Below are 13421 nucleotides of genomic sequence, written 5' to 3' on the forward strand. Positions count from 1 at the left end.
GATGTATTAGAAACTGGCGACGTTCGTTCCAAAATAAAAAACGGTATCTGCATAAAAGGAATCTTTATAAAAATGGCAAGAAGACAATGGATTTATATGAAAAGGCAGAATGGAGCCATAAGGCGTGAAGAATCCATATTCTCTGAAAAGGTAAATATGATTGGCGAGACGCGGAACAAAACAGAAACTTTTGATACTATTTTAGATCTATACAGAAAAAGGCCCCGAAGCGATTTATTTGAACGCTCGGCGTTCAATCTTTTCCGCTGTTCCGATATAAATCGGCCGAAACTTTTTCCATTGTGACGACACAGTCGTCGATCTACGCGCATAAACATTGTCTATAAACTTTCCTTTTCTATCTCGGTAAGCCAGCGTCCCATACCGAATATGGTAACGTTCTTTGTGAATCGCTGAAGCATCTAAAACCGAATCGCGGAAGAATCCCGATTCTTCTCTTCCGGAGGTCGGACGGGAATTTCCAGTCCGTAAGTTGCCTAAATGGATATCAAAGTAATCGAAGAAATTCTCGGAACACTTCCGGGACACTCGGATTCTTGCGTATCTCTGCAGTTATGGCGAATTCGTCGCTCGTTTCCTTGTGCGAAACTCGGCCGAATTCCGACGCCATTCGATCACCTAACTTTTATTTCAAGCGGCGAAGCCTTTGGCTATTAAGGATCATATTAAGCGAATATAATCGCAAAATAAATGTTCACAACATTGTAAATTTTATCCTTGCGTTTCTAAGTCTCGTTTATTTGTATTTTCTTTTCTAATGAAATTATATATATTATAATGAAATATAAAATATATATATTAATATATATATATATATATATATATATATATATATATTAATATATATATATATATATATATATATATATATATATATATATATATATATATTATTTATTATATATTTAATATTTATTTATTTTTATATATATATTTATTATTATTATTATTATTATTATATATATATTAATATATATATTTTATATTTCATTATAATATATATAATTTCATTAGAAAAAAAAATACAAATAAACGAGACTTAGAAACGCAAGGATAAAATTTACAATGTTGTGAACATTTATTTTGCGATTATATTCGCTTAATATGATCCTTATATATATATATAAAATTATAATGAAATGTAAAACTATTGACAATGTAACATTTTATACTGTCAATAGTTTTACATTTCATTATAAGAAAATATTTTATTAGAATATATATATATAACTTCGTTATAAAAAGATATAAATAAAAATATTATAAATACAAATAAACGAGAGTTAGAAACGCATGGATAAAATTTGCAATGTGTGTGCAATATTATTTTGCGATTATATTCGCTTAGTATGATCCTTAATGGCCAAAGGATTTCCTGCTTTCTTCAGAATCTCTCTACATGAATTTACGATCACTCGATTACAAAATATGTTATGAATAAAAGAATCCACGTTCGTCCATTCATTAATAAGTGAATTAATGTTCATACAATCATCATCGAGAAATGAATAATTGCTCATTCATTCGTTGATGAATCAATTCATATACATTCAAACACTACTAAATGAACGAATCCATTGCAAAACATGTTAAAAATCTTCGTTTATTTAATTTTAAATATTCATCGTTCGGCAGAGGTGTATCAATTTTTTTAATTGGCTGCGCCTCGTCGCGACGACTGTGCATATAAATAACGTGGATCGCAATAAACAATCCGTTATTTCGCCATCGAATGAAATGCGACTTTCAATTTCGAACTTCCGTATCCGCGGTCACCGCGAACGGCTCGAATTTACCGATCGTGCGAAAAGGTAACGAGAAGCGGGATTAAGGGGGCCAGATAAGAATATAGGACGGAGAGTCGGAGAAATGGGGTTGTTTTTTTTTTCAATTAGCATCGACTGTAACCTTTCACGTGGGCCGACGAAATTGAAAATGTTATCATAGCGCGTGCGAAGGGATCGCGGTAGGATAAAAGTGCACGCATGCGCAATGCAGGCTTCGAGGATCGTGGCGGGCCGAGCGATCTTCATTCAGTTCACCGGCACTATTTGATCGCCACGGTTGTCGTTCTTCCAGAAACCTGGTCGGTCGGTTCCCTGTCACAACACGCGTCATTATCGCGATCCCCCGAAATTCCGCGGTTCTGTGAACGGGATCGCCGATTTCGAAACGGCGCGATCTCCGCTGTGAACAGTGACACCGTCGACGGTGACGGTCGATTTCTCGTCGAATTTCCGAACACAAAATTACCGAGAAGTTTATAACAACGCGAAACGTTGTGAATCGTAGTTTGTGAAGTTCTCTCTCGGGTGGTGACAACTCGAACTTAATTAATTCCGGGAAGATATGTCGCGCCTCGTCGCGGCGTCCCTTCTTTTGGGCATTCTGGACGAAGCGACGCAGCTGCGAGATCTATGAACAATTTACAGTATTATTCCGTGAAACGATGAACCGATCGAACGACTGGCATTTCATTGATATTTCGAGTGGTAGAAGTGCTGTAACAGCCGTTTTGGTGAACGAGGGTGAGATGAAGTCCGCTCCGCGATGCACCGGTTGAGCATCGACGCGCACTGTCGCTCAAAAGTATGCGTCGCTCTGAATCGCAACGATCGTCCGCGACAGTGATTACAGTAATTAATAAGTCATTAGTAGACTTTACATTGGCTTTATAGTCTCCACTTTATTCGTTATTAGCAAAGTTACCACGCCAATGTTTTTCACCACCGCGTTGACCAATCTCCACGTAGGGACTTTCAAGCGACGATACATCGATATTCCTCGATCGATGAACATCGTCGAAACGATCGCGCGATTATTCGAAGTCTGTTAAAACGATTAATCCGCGACTGTTTCGCGCTGCAAAATCGCGTGCCGGACTTTTTAGTCGAAGAAAAAGTCGCGGGCTACTCTCCGACGTAATTAATCATTCGGAGATAATTAACGACGACGCAAGCGTTCCGCTTATATTACCCGGCGAACTGGAAGAGCGGAACACCAGGGGTTTACCCGGCGTTTAGTAAACATTGTTTGCGGACAATTAACCGGATTCCGGTGACAACTGCTTCGTTATTTCGGTGCGGGATGTTGTCGGAGTTCGAACCAATTATTCGAAATCGATGGCGTAAGGATTCTGTTGTCCAAAAAAAGAGACGGTTCGTGTAATTTGTTTGTTTGTTTTTGCTTCACGTGGCAGCGATGCACGTACGTGTATGCAGGAGTAATTGCCATGTGCGCTAAAGCTCGTCGAAAGTGGAGAAGTCGAACGCGGTGTGTACAGTGCGTCGGAAAAGTATTCGCTCGTTTTATATTAACATTCGAAGCCGTTTGACGGAAATGCAGACGTTTTATCCGGGAAGAAAATTGGACGGGCGATAAAGGTCAGGAAATAGAGTTGACACGGACTAAACGGAATTTATGAAAGCTAACGTAAATGGTTAATAACTAGACCGCGGATTTTACGTATTTATTATATGAATGAGCGAAATGTCAAACAGCGAAGGCATTTCAAAATTGCAAGACCCCTGATTACGTTTTCTCGAATTTTATTGAAATCATTCGAAGGAGAAATACACATTTTAATTAACTTCTGCAACCGACGGTCGATTTATAAAATTCTTATATCGCATAATCCGCGGTATATCGCGTGATAACCTTTTTTTAGTCAATTTTCACGTGCAATTTGATAGATCGATATCGATGCGGGCAATTTCTTAGCACGAAGAAAATTGGATATCTGTTCGTTCCGCCGTATTTTTAGAAAGGCAAAATTGATAATTAGGGACAGGTTGAGGCAGGTCGTTCGAAGAGCGCAATTCATAACTAGTTGAGGCGTCACGATCGGCTGGAACGAGGCGGAATTAGGTTCCGAATAGATTTCGATAAGACGGGAGTTAATTGGTGTTAACCGACTGTGCCAAGGTAAATACTTGAGGTGCTGCGACCCACATACGGCGTTTATGAGTGATAGACGGGATGGCCGTACAAAGGAGGCAGGATAAAAATATTTATCTCCAGCACCTACCACCGTAACAAGAACCGATTCGCCGGTGAATTGAAAGCGCGACGCTATTTTTACCGTTATATGGGTTATGTTTCAATTCTCCTTCGCGCCGTTAACCCTTCGTAAAACAATATTCTTCGTACGTTCAAGAAAACATTTTATTCCACTGAGCTGATCAGCAATGAACTGGCATTGATTAATAGGCAATTGATTTTTCTATTTCATGTTTGGTGCAGTTGGGCTACCATGCGGGACTTCCGTATAGAATTATTGTTAAATAATTTTTATACTTTGCAGTTCTAATTATCGTTGTTTCTTTTTTCATATACATATATAATGACAAATATTTTATAGATGTACATTGTAAAGGTTTACTATACGCGTATCGAGTTTGCAGCAGTTCTATATGTATTCTGCATTTCTTTTACATTGGTTTTACAAGGGTTTTACGTGAATCCTATTCCCACGATCTATCTTAATTTTGTCTAAATTCTGCCATCTATCTGTTTAAAACTCATGTATATATTCTCTCTATTTAGATTCTCTATAGATTCTCTCTACAGAGCATATTTGCATATTGTATATAGATTCTGCCTATATTCTATCTAAATTCTGTGTACATTATGTCTAAATTTTGTCTACACTATATCTAAATTCTATCTAAATTCCGACTCAACTCTGTCTAAATTCTGTCTAAATTCCGTTTAAACTCCGTCTAAATTCTATCTAAATTCTGCCTAAATTCTGTCTAAATTCTGTTTAAAGTCTATCTGAATTCCGTCTAAACTCCGTCTAAATTCTGTCTAAATTTTGTTTAAATTCTGCCTAAATTCTGTCTAAATCCTGTTTTAAGTCTATCTAAATTTTGTCTAAATTCTGTCTAAATTCCGTCTAAACTCCGTCTAAATTCTATCTAAATTCTATCTAAATTCTGTCTAAATTCTGTCTAAATTCTATCTAAATTCTGTCTAAATTCTGTATAAATTTCGTCTAAATTCTGTCTAAATTCTGTTTAAATTCTATCTAAATTTTGTCTAAATTCTGTCTAAATTTCGTCTAAATTCTGTCTAAATTCTGTTTAAATTCCATCTAAATTTTGTCTAAATTCTGTCTAAATTTCGTCTAAATTCTGTCTAAATTCTGTCTAAATTCTGTCTAAATTCTGTCTAAATTCTGTCTAAATTCTGTCTAAATTCTGTCTGTGAGTATACTCTGACCAGATTCTAGCTTGATTTTGCCTAAAACTTATCTACTTATTCTATTCATAATCTATGAATGATATTTTGCTCGGATCCCCTGCGGAGTCCGTAGATCTCATCTATACAGATGCTGTTTGGACAATATTCTTTAATTTACACGCGTACATAACAGTGGTTCTATCCAGGTTCTATCTTGATTCCGTTTAGATTCGATGCAAGATCTATCTAGGTCTGTCTATACCGCGACCAGATTTGGGTCCAGAAAGTCTTCCAAACACGTCGCTCAGACCCTATTTTAATCCTCCGCCGATCTAACCGCAATTTTCCACGGTCCACAAAGCCATCGTTCGCGATGCCATCGACGAGCCGCGACCGCAAACAGAAACGCCAAGCCAGGCTAGGATAACGAACCTATTATGTATAACTATCTCTGCCGATGGGCCTCTAGGGGGTTAAACTGATTATGTCCGAATTGGCTGTCCGAAAAGATTGACGGAGTGCGCCGGTTGAAGAAGACGGGAACCTGGGAACCGTGGGTGGAACGGCTGATTACCGGTTCGGATATAGCCGGCGCCCTCCGGAGCGACACTCCGACGAAGTGAACCAGCTCTTGGAAGCAGTTTATAATGTCACTTAATACCACCTTGTTAACGATACCCGCGGCCGCCTGGAACTCGAAGGACACCGTATCCGGTCCCCGTTCGCGGCTCCCGATGGATTTTCCTCGCGAGTCGACACTTCGCGAACTCCGCAGTCTCTGCAAGATCGCCACGCGAATTAGCGGCGGTTACAACGTGAAACTGCCCACGTAGAACCACATCGAGGATCGATTTGCCGGCCCAGGAGACCTCCGTCGTAGATCTCTCCGTAGATCTGCCACCAAACATGTGAGCCGGGCCGAAACGGGGCTTCGACAGAAACGCCGGCCTACTCGAGCGGAATTTGAAAGAGCGGAGGAGATGGACAATTGACACGGACTCTGTGCAGATGATTCGATCGGCCCCGGCTGGAAAATGTTGTCCACGGTGTCCAGTGTCCCGCTCGAGTTGAATTCCTCCTACTACGCGACCGTCATCGGGAACGATGCCCACGATGATCTGCCCGGTACGTCCCGCCTCGGTTCGCCAGACCCACGCGCGAATTAAACGAATTGAACGGTTATCCGATTTGACAAATGAATCGGCGCCCGATTGGCTAGCAATTAATCCGATTGAATTGCGCATATCGTGATTCATGATTAATTGGCACGATTAATCGCCGCCCGGACAATGCGACGCGCCCTGTAACGCCGAACGTCCACGCTTCTCGTTTATGGCGCGTGGTGTTAATGCGCGCCGATAATTTCCCGGAATTTTCAGCACGGTAAACAGTTTTGAGGGCCCTCGTGCCGCAGCAAAACAATGCGCTCGCCGAAAATAACGCGCTACCCACACCGTCACGGTATCGGTCGCTTCGATTTCATCGAATCCCTGATTCGCGAAGCTTCGCGATCCACGCACGCCGCAGGAAAACCCGATGGACAACGCCGGTGTTTCTTGCGTCGGCGTTCGCGAATCGCGGGATCATCCGCCGTGTTAATCTCCGATTTTTGCGAATACGGAAACTGTTCTTCACGGCGAATACGATTCGCTGTTTCGATCGAATGAACCGTAGGTAATGGGGGACGATTGTGGGGAACGATGTTTCAGTGGTCGAGTCCGAAAATGCGACCACCTACATGCTGCCTGCTTACATTCGCACCACGTCCATGATCGTCTGCATCGTCGTGATGGTCCTTGGAATAATAGGAAACCTCATGGTGAGTCGTTCGGGGATTTCCCGGTGCTTGTTCCGTATGGAACTCCGGCCATTTTTCGGAACGAACATTTAGCCCGCGGATTTTTGCGCGTTCACGATGAAGTGTGGAGATTTTGAAAAATATCGTCGCGCGCGTATCGTTCGATTCATTAAAATTAGCAAGATCAAGAATTTCATCTTTCTTCCGGTTCTTGCAATTTACACGCAACATTTCGCGCAGAAATCTGCAGTTTATAAATGAGCCGTTTATTTTGAAAGTGGCATAAGTCATTTTGTTTTTAAGTCGATATATTTAAGGGTTTGCGTTTTAACACGTTTATAAATATGGAGATGCTAACTTTCGAGAGGATTTACTTGTATTTGTTATCTCAGGATACTGATATTTTTCTCAGTATAAATAATTTCGTGTAAACATTAAAAGATCACCACTTTTCATTACGGTAAAGTGATTTATGCCACTTTTAAAATAAACGGCTCAAATATGTACAGTAGAATCGCGGCTGTCCGAATTATTCGGTAGAATTGTCAACGTTCGGATAGTGGAACAATCACTTGATTACAGCGATAGATTGTATTCTTACTGACATCTACGATAAATAGTGTTCTTTGTAGATTGAGCTACATATTTATGAAACCTGTTCTCGATTAACAGCGAATTTAGACGTCGAAGGTTCGGATAGTCGAGGTTGTACTGTATACATTTGAACGAGTACATTTACTATGGCCAACGAAATCATTCGCTATGACCGATAAAATCGATTAACCCCTTAACTTGTACGCTCGAGTTAATTCGAGCGCGCTAAACAGGCCAAACTGTGCACACTCGAGATAATTCGAGCGGCGTTGTATTTTATGCTGCTATAATTTTTCACATTCGAATATAATCGAGAATTGAAGATAACAATGTGAAAGCAAAGAAAAAAAAATCGTTTTATTGATATTTATCATTTACATGGTATTTTTATCATGATATTTATCATTTACATGATATTTATCATTATTTATTCAAGAATAAAATATAGCCTTTTTCCATGGAACAAAAGCGCAGTATATCAAAATTCTCCACCAAAAATCGACTTTTTTGGCCGGTTTTTTTTTCAAAAAAACTGCGTTAAGGGGTTAATGAGGTACAAAGTTAAATAATGAGAAATCAGAATCGAAAAGTTTTCGGATTTCGAACTCATGTAACATGGTATAAAATAGTCGTACAAAATTCTGCCAGTGCTCGTTTTAAAGGATAAATAATCAGGATAAAGGATAAATAATCTCACAGCTTTGAATTGAATTTTCTCGCGGAGCATTGCCGTCTCAAGATGACAGAAGACTCGAGACTCTGGAAGACATTTGAAATTTTACAAAATGACTCCGGTTGTTATTTTTGCAGGTACCATTGGTCGTGTTCCGAGGAAAAGACATGCGGAACAGTACGAACATCTTCCTGGTGAACCTGAGCGTGGCCGACCTTTTCGTCCTTCTGATTTGCACCCCCACTGTCCTCGTCGAGGTTAACTCCGGACCGGAAGTGTGGCCGCTCGGGGAACATATGTGTGAGTCATTGTGTCTCGAGTCATAATTCATGTATTCTGTACAGGGTGTCCCGGTAGGAAACGCGAAGGAGAGAAGTAGGCTTACGAAAAGACACTCCGCTTCTGAGATTCGCGATCGATTTTCAATGCAGCGGAGCTTCGACGAAGTTCAACTTTGCTCGATAAAATTATATCTCGAACAGTTATTCAACCGTTTACGGAAGCTGCGAAGCTGCTCGTTAGGTTCCTTTCTTATATTTTCATTCTGCTTACGAAAGCATTCTTTCGCGTAATTCGCGAGCTCTTTTCCCCCAGCGAATGGGAAAGCGACGAACGGGGGAAATCGAACAAAGAACGTCGCAATTAAATTGTCAGTCGAGCGGTTGATCAGATTTTATTGTGCAATCGCCGAATCGTTCGGTGTTTGAGAATATATTCGGCGAGCCTTATAAAAGTGAGAAAATTCTATTTATTTATATTTTGCACCGATTTCATTGCACGCGCTTCAACAATGGAAATCTAATCGGTTTCGGTGACATAACTTCAACGACGATTTCTTCCAATAATCATGTTTCATCCTAAAGAAGATACATTTTAACACTTTAAAATTTAACAAAAGTTTTCTTGTTTAGAATCGTCATTGTAGTTATGCAGACACTGTCATGGCAAACGATTAGATTCTTGAAGCACGTTCAATGAAATCGGTACAAAATGTAGATAAATATAATTTTCTCACTTTTATTCCGAACAAGGAAACTTGTAAAATTGTAAAGCGTTAAAATGTACCTTCTTTAGGATGAAAGATGATTATTGGGACACCCTGTACATGTGTAGGTCACGTTGTTTACACGCGTTCTTCTTGCACGCTCCCACATATGCAAAGGGGAGCTTTGAGATTTGATTGATAAATTGCAGTAACACGTCTTCAATTGCCAATAGAAAGTCGCAGACTGGCTAGAGCATGAATCGGATGTGCAATGCGTTTCTCACATTGCATCCTTTGATTCGATAATGCGCTGGTTGGTCGCGGCAATACTCGGAGAGCGAAAGCAATTCTATTTTCCGAGTATTAGATCGTGGTATTAAGAAAAACTGAAATCATTAAAATCTTAGTCTCCAATTGCTTGATTTTGTTCCTTTTGGATTTAGTCTTCTAAGATTAGAAATTGTGCTCGAAAGTGCAGTCATAGTTGGAAGGAAGTTTTTATAATATTTTATATCAAAATTTTTATATTTATAATACTGGCTCCTCATTTTTAATTAACACAGTCGAGAAGAGCTGTGTCATTCTACCCGTAAAAAGAGCTTCGAAATTAACAGCCGAGAAACGAGAAGTTTGAAGAAAACTTACGTTAAATGTGCCATCTCATTCCCTACGAGTGATTAAAAATGAAACGGTTAAAATTATACAATTGCTTATAAGTTAATGTGACGCAATAAATTAGCTGTAAATTAGCACTGTAAATTTTCTACAGTTTCATGCAAAATTCGAATTGTTTTCATTATCTTGTTCACTTGTTACATGATTTCCATATGCATTTTCTGGGACATTTATTTTCCCAATTAACGTATACATAATTGTCTATTCGGCAAGGTGAAGCACTAATAAAATTTCGTAAAAGGGACTGTGAGCTCAAAAATTGTTCGGAAACTATTTCGGTGGAACCGATAGAGAAATTGCGAATATTGATCAAGGGTCAAAGGACCGTGCGAACGATCCCTGCTGTTCCCCTTCTTCCTCATCCAGCGTTGGAGTTTTCTGGCAAACGTGGGATGATATCGTTGATACTTGAGTGATTTACAGTAAATTCTCCCTAATTCGCGCTCAGATCGCGCACAAAAATTAATGATTTGGGAAGAGAAGGTACGATTATTCGAGCCTTGCGTCTCGTTTTTATAGTTGCGTTAACAATCGGTAATTATAAAAACGAGCCGCAAGGCTCGAATAATCGTACCTCCTCTTCCCAATTTGTCCACTTTTGTTTCCAAGCTGAGCGTCAATTAGGGAGAATTTATCGTATTCGAAACTATTTCGACAAACGTTAACTTCTCTTCGGTTGAAACGCTATGAAAATCGAGGAAGAACTAATCTGTCTTTCATAATTTTCAATTTCTATCGAATCCATCGATCGACAAGTTATCTTCAAGCAATGCTCTTCACGTAATTGGATTGCATCTAACATCCAATTAGGGAACACTTCTCATCTTCTACACTCGGGGAAGAGAGATAAAAGTCGGCTTTTCATCTTCTTCGAATTCGTTTCATACGGTCTCGTAATTTCATGTTTGGACGCGATTGTTCTAGATATTATTTATCGCATTGTTATTATTGTAATAATATATGTATTATTATTGTATTTTTTAAACGCGCGTACTAATCGCTCACGACTAATTCCGATTAACTAGATGCGTTTGACGAGCGACGATCCGCAATATATTCGTATCCACCTACATCGAACGATTGGCATCAATTTGTATTAATTGATTTATATTCCGTGTGACGCAAACATTGCGTGGACGTTCTTCTTGTTTGAAATCCTAGAACGGCGAGACAAATTCTCTGCATCATGCATTGCATAGTTCAATGCGGTTGCAATAAAGCTGTGGAAATCTCATCGAGCTATCGAAATCACTTCACCAAGGGTCACACAATTTTTCTCTGCGATCACAATTTCCTCCCCCCATGAAACCAATGGAAAGCAAAGTCCAATTAAATCGACAAACGCCGGAAGTGGTGGAGGGTCGTGGCAATCGTAAAAATTAAAGAAGAATCGTCGTGTTCCCGTCTTCCAGCGAGGTCTAATCTAATCACCCGATTGCTTGGCTCAATCGATATCCGCTTTGTTCCCGATTTAATTTTCGCCGGCTCGTTGCCATGGCGATGAATCGTCGAAACCGCCTGTAACCGTTGCAATGATTTAAAATTGTAAACGATTCAACCGTGATCCGTTTCGTATTTACTATTTATAGTGATCCGCGGAATCTGGTATGAATTAGAATCAAGACGAATCAGCTGGATTCCATTATGCCGTATCGCAGATAGTCGGAAACGATTAGGGGAATCCGGCGTCTTGGCTCGTCTTAATTAATTTCCTCGGCAGCCTATGTCAGCTCCTCGCGTTCGTCGTATTCCGTTCGAGCGGATAACAGAATCTATGCCGGCTTTAATTTCAATCGGACCGCGATGATTTCCGCCGCGCGTCGTCGGTTTCGTTGGCTGGACGGTATCCAAGAAAACGTGACCGTTCGAAAGCGTTTTACCGTTCGAGGAAAAACACTGGAGTGGCAACGGTGACCTCGTGGCATGCCAAAAAACCGTAGCGAGAGATCTAGTATCGTTCGGCTCCCCATCTATAGGCCACAGGAATCGGGGAAATTGCAGGAATCGCCGAGGTATTTGCTAATTCTTGGCTGATCGGAGAAATTTGTCTCGGATTTTTAATCGGTACACCGGATATATTATAGATACTCAAAAATCCTCAAAAAATGGACAATTTGGGAAGAGGAGATACGATTATTATTATTATTATTATTATTATTATTATTATTATTATTATTATTATTATTATTATTATTATTATTATTATTATATACGATTATTATTTAACAAGTATAAAAACATGGCGCACTCGAATAATCGTATCTCCTCTTCCCAAATTGTCCATTTTTGTGTACAAGCTGAGGGACAATTTGGGAGAATTTACTGTAATTCGTAGAGTTATGCGGAATTCGTTCGCAATTTTGTCACCGTTGTTATGATAATGAGTTTTTAGTTCAGTCGGAACTATTATAAAAATAGGGAATTGTGCAAAACTGTAATTGTGCAAAAACTCTGAGTTCAGTCTCAATTATTGTAATGAAGAATTATGCAGAATTCGTTTACAGTTTAATTATAATTGTTACAAAACTAGAAATTGCGCAGAATCAACTTTCGGTTTAGTCAATCAGTCTAGTCAGTCTACTCAGGATTATTATAAAATGCGAATGAAGATATTGATCTTCATTTGCACTTTTAACCCTTTACACAAATATGAAATGATTACTTTATGGGACTAAGGTTTGGCGTGATACTGTATCGACACAGATTTCATGAGACAAAGTTCTTTCATTTTGTGGCTACCGTAATTACCTTCAGACTTGTTGCGTCTCTTGAGAGACGGGACTCTGGTCAAAATTTGCAAATGGCATAAGCGCATAAAGATCTCGATTGTCACTCTGACAGTTATTTCTGTCAAATTGCCACATCGTCCATTTTTGTGTACAAACTGGGGGTCGATTGGGAAGAATTTACTGTATTATGTGTGGAAAGGAACAGTATTTTATTCCTGCTTAAAAGAACGGGATAACATTCATATTTGAGCCGTTTATTTTGAAAGTGGCATAAGTCACATTGTTTTTAAGTCGATATATTTAACACGTTCCGTGCCACGTGTACCATCCATGGTACACGCTTGCATGTTTACTTAGTGAACTGAACAAATTGTTTACAAGAAATTTAGAACCGAAGAATCAATTTCCACCGCAAGAATGGGCGTTGATAAGTTTTTGTTACGTTGTTATGTGTACGAGAATTAATAATTGCACGTAATACATCAAGTTTTAGTAAAATATCAAAGTGTGAAGATTCGAGTAAAAAAAGCTCGGCACGGAACGTGTTAAGGGTTTGCGTTTTTTAACACGTTTAAAATTATGGATGCTAACTTTCGAGAAGATTTACTTGTATTTGTTATCTCAGGATACTGATATTTTTCTCAGTATAAATAATTTCGTGTAAACATTAAAAAATCACCACTTTTCATTGCGGTAAAGTGACCTATGCCACATTCAAAATAAACGGCTCATTTAACAAGTTATTACGAGAAAGCACGGCGA

General features: G+C 39.3%; 1 protein-coding gene across 10 annotated transcripts in view; it reads left to right on the forward strand.

The window, feature by feature from the left end:
- Nucleotides 1-2061: 2061 nt before the first annotated feature.
- The window catches only part of ETHR (ecdysis triggering hormone receptor), a 96836-nt gene continuing 85476 nt past the window's right edge, over nucleotides 2062-13421 (forward strand). For 5 of the 10 annotated variants that reach the window (XR_013033492.1, XM_033473282.2, XM_033473227.2 and 2 more), the window contains exons 1-4: nucleotides 2062-4073; nucleotides 5715-6330; nucleotides 6915-7024; nucleotides 8408-8570. Coding sequence is in view for 9 of the 10 variants with exons in the window: in XM_033473282.2 (XP_033329173.1) it covers nucleotides 6240-6330; nucleotides 6915-7024; nucleotides 8408-8570 (364 nt within the window). In the remaining variant the exon portion in view is untranslated. The remainder of the gene's footprint in view (nucleotides 4074-5714; nucleotides 6331-6914; nucleotides 7025-8407; nucleotides 8571-13421) is intronic. The other 5 variants (XM_033473236.2, XM_033473245.2, XM_033473255.2 and 2 more) reach the window with 5 other exon arrangements.

The sequence above is a fragment of the Megalopta genalis genome, chromosome 1, assembly GCF_051020955.1.
Source record: "Megalopta genalis isolate 19385.01 chromosome 1, iyMegGena1_principal, whole genome shotgun sequence".
NCBI classification, from domain to species: Eukaryota; Metazoa; Arthropoda; class Insecta; order Hymenoptera; family Halictidae; genus Megalopta; species Megalopta genalis.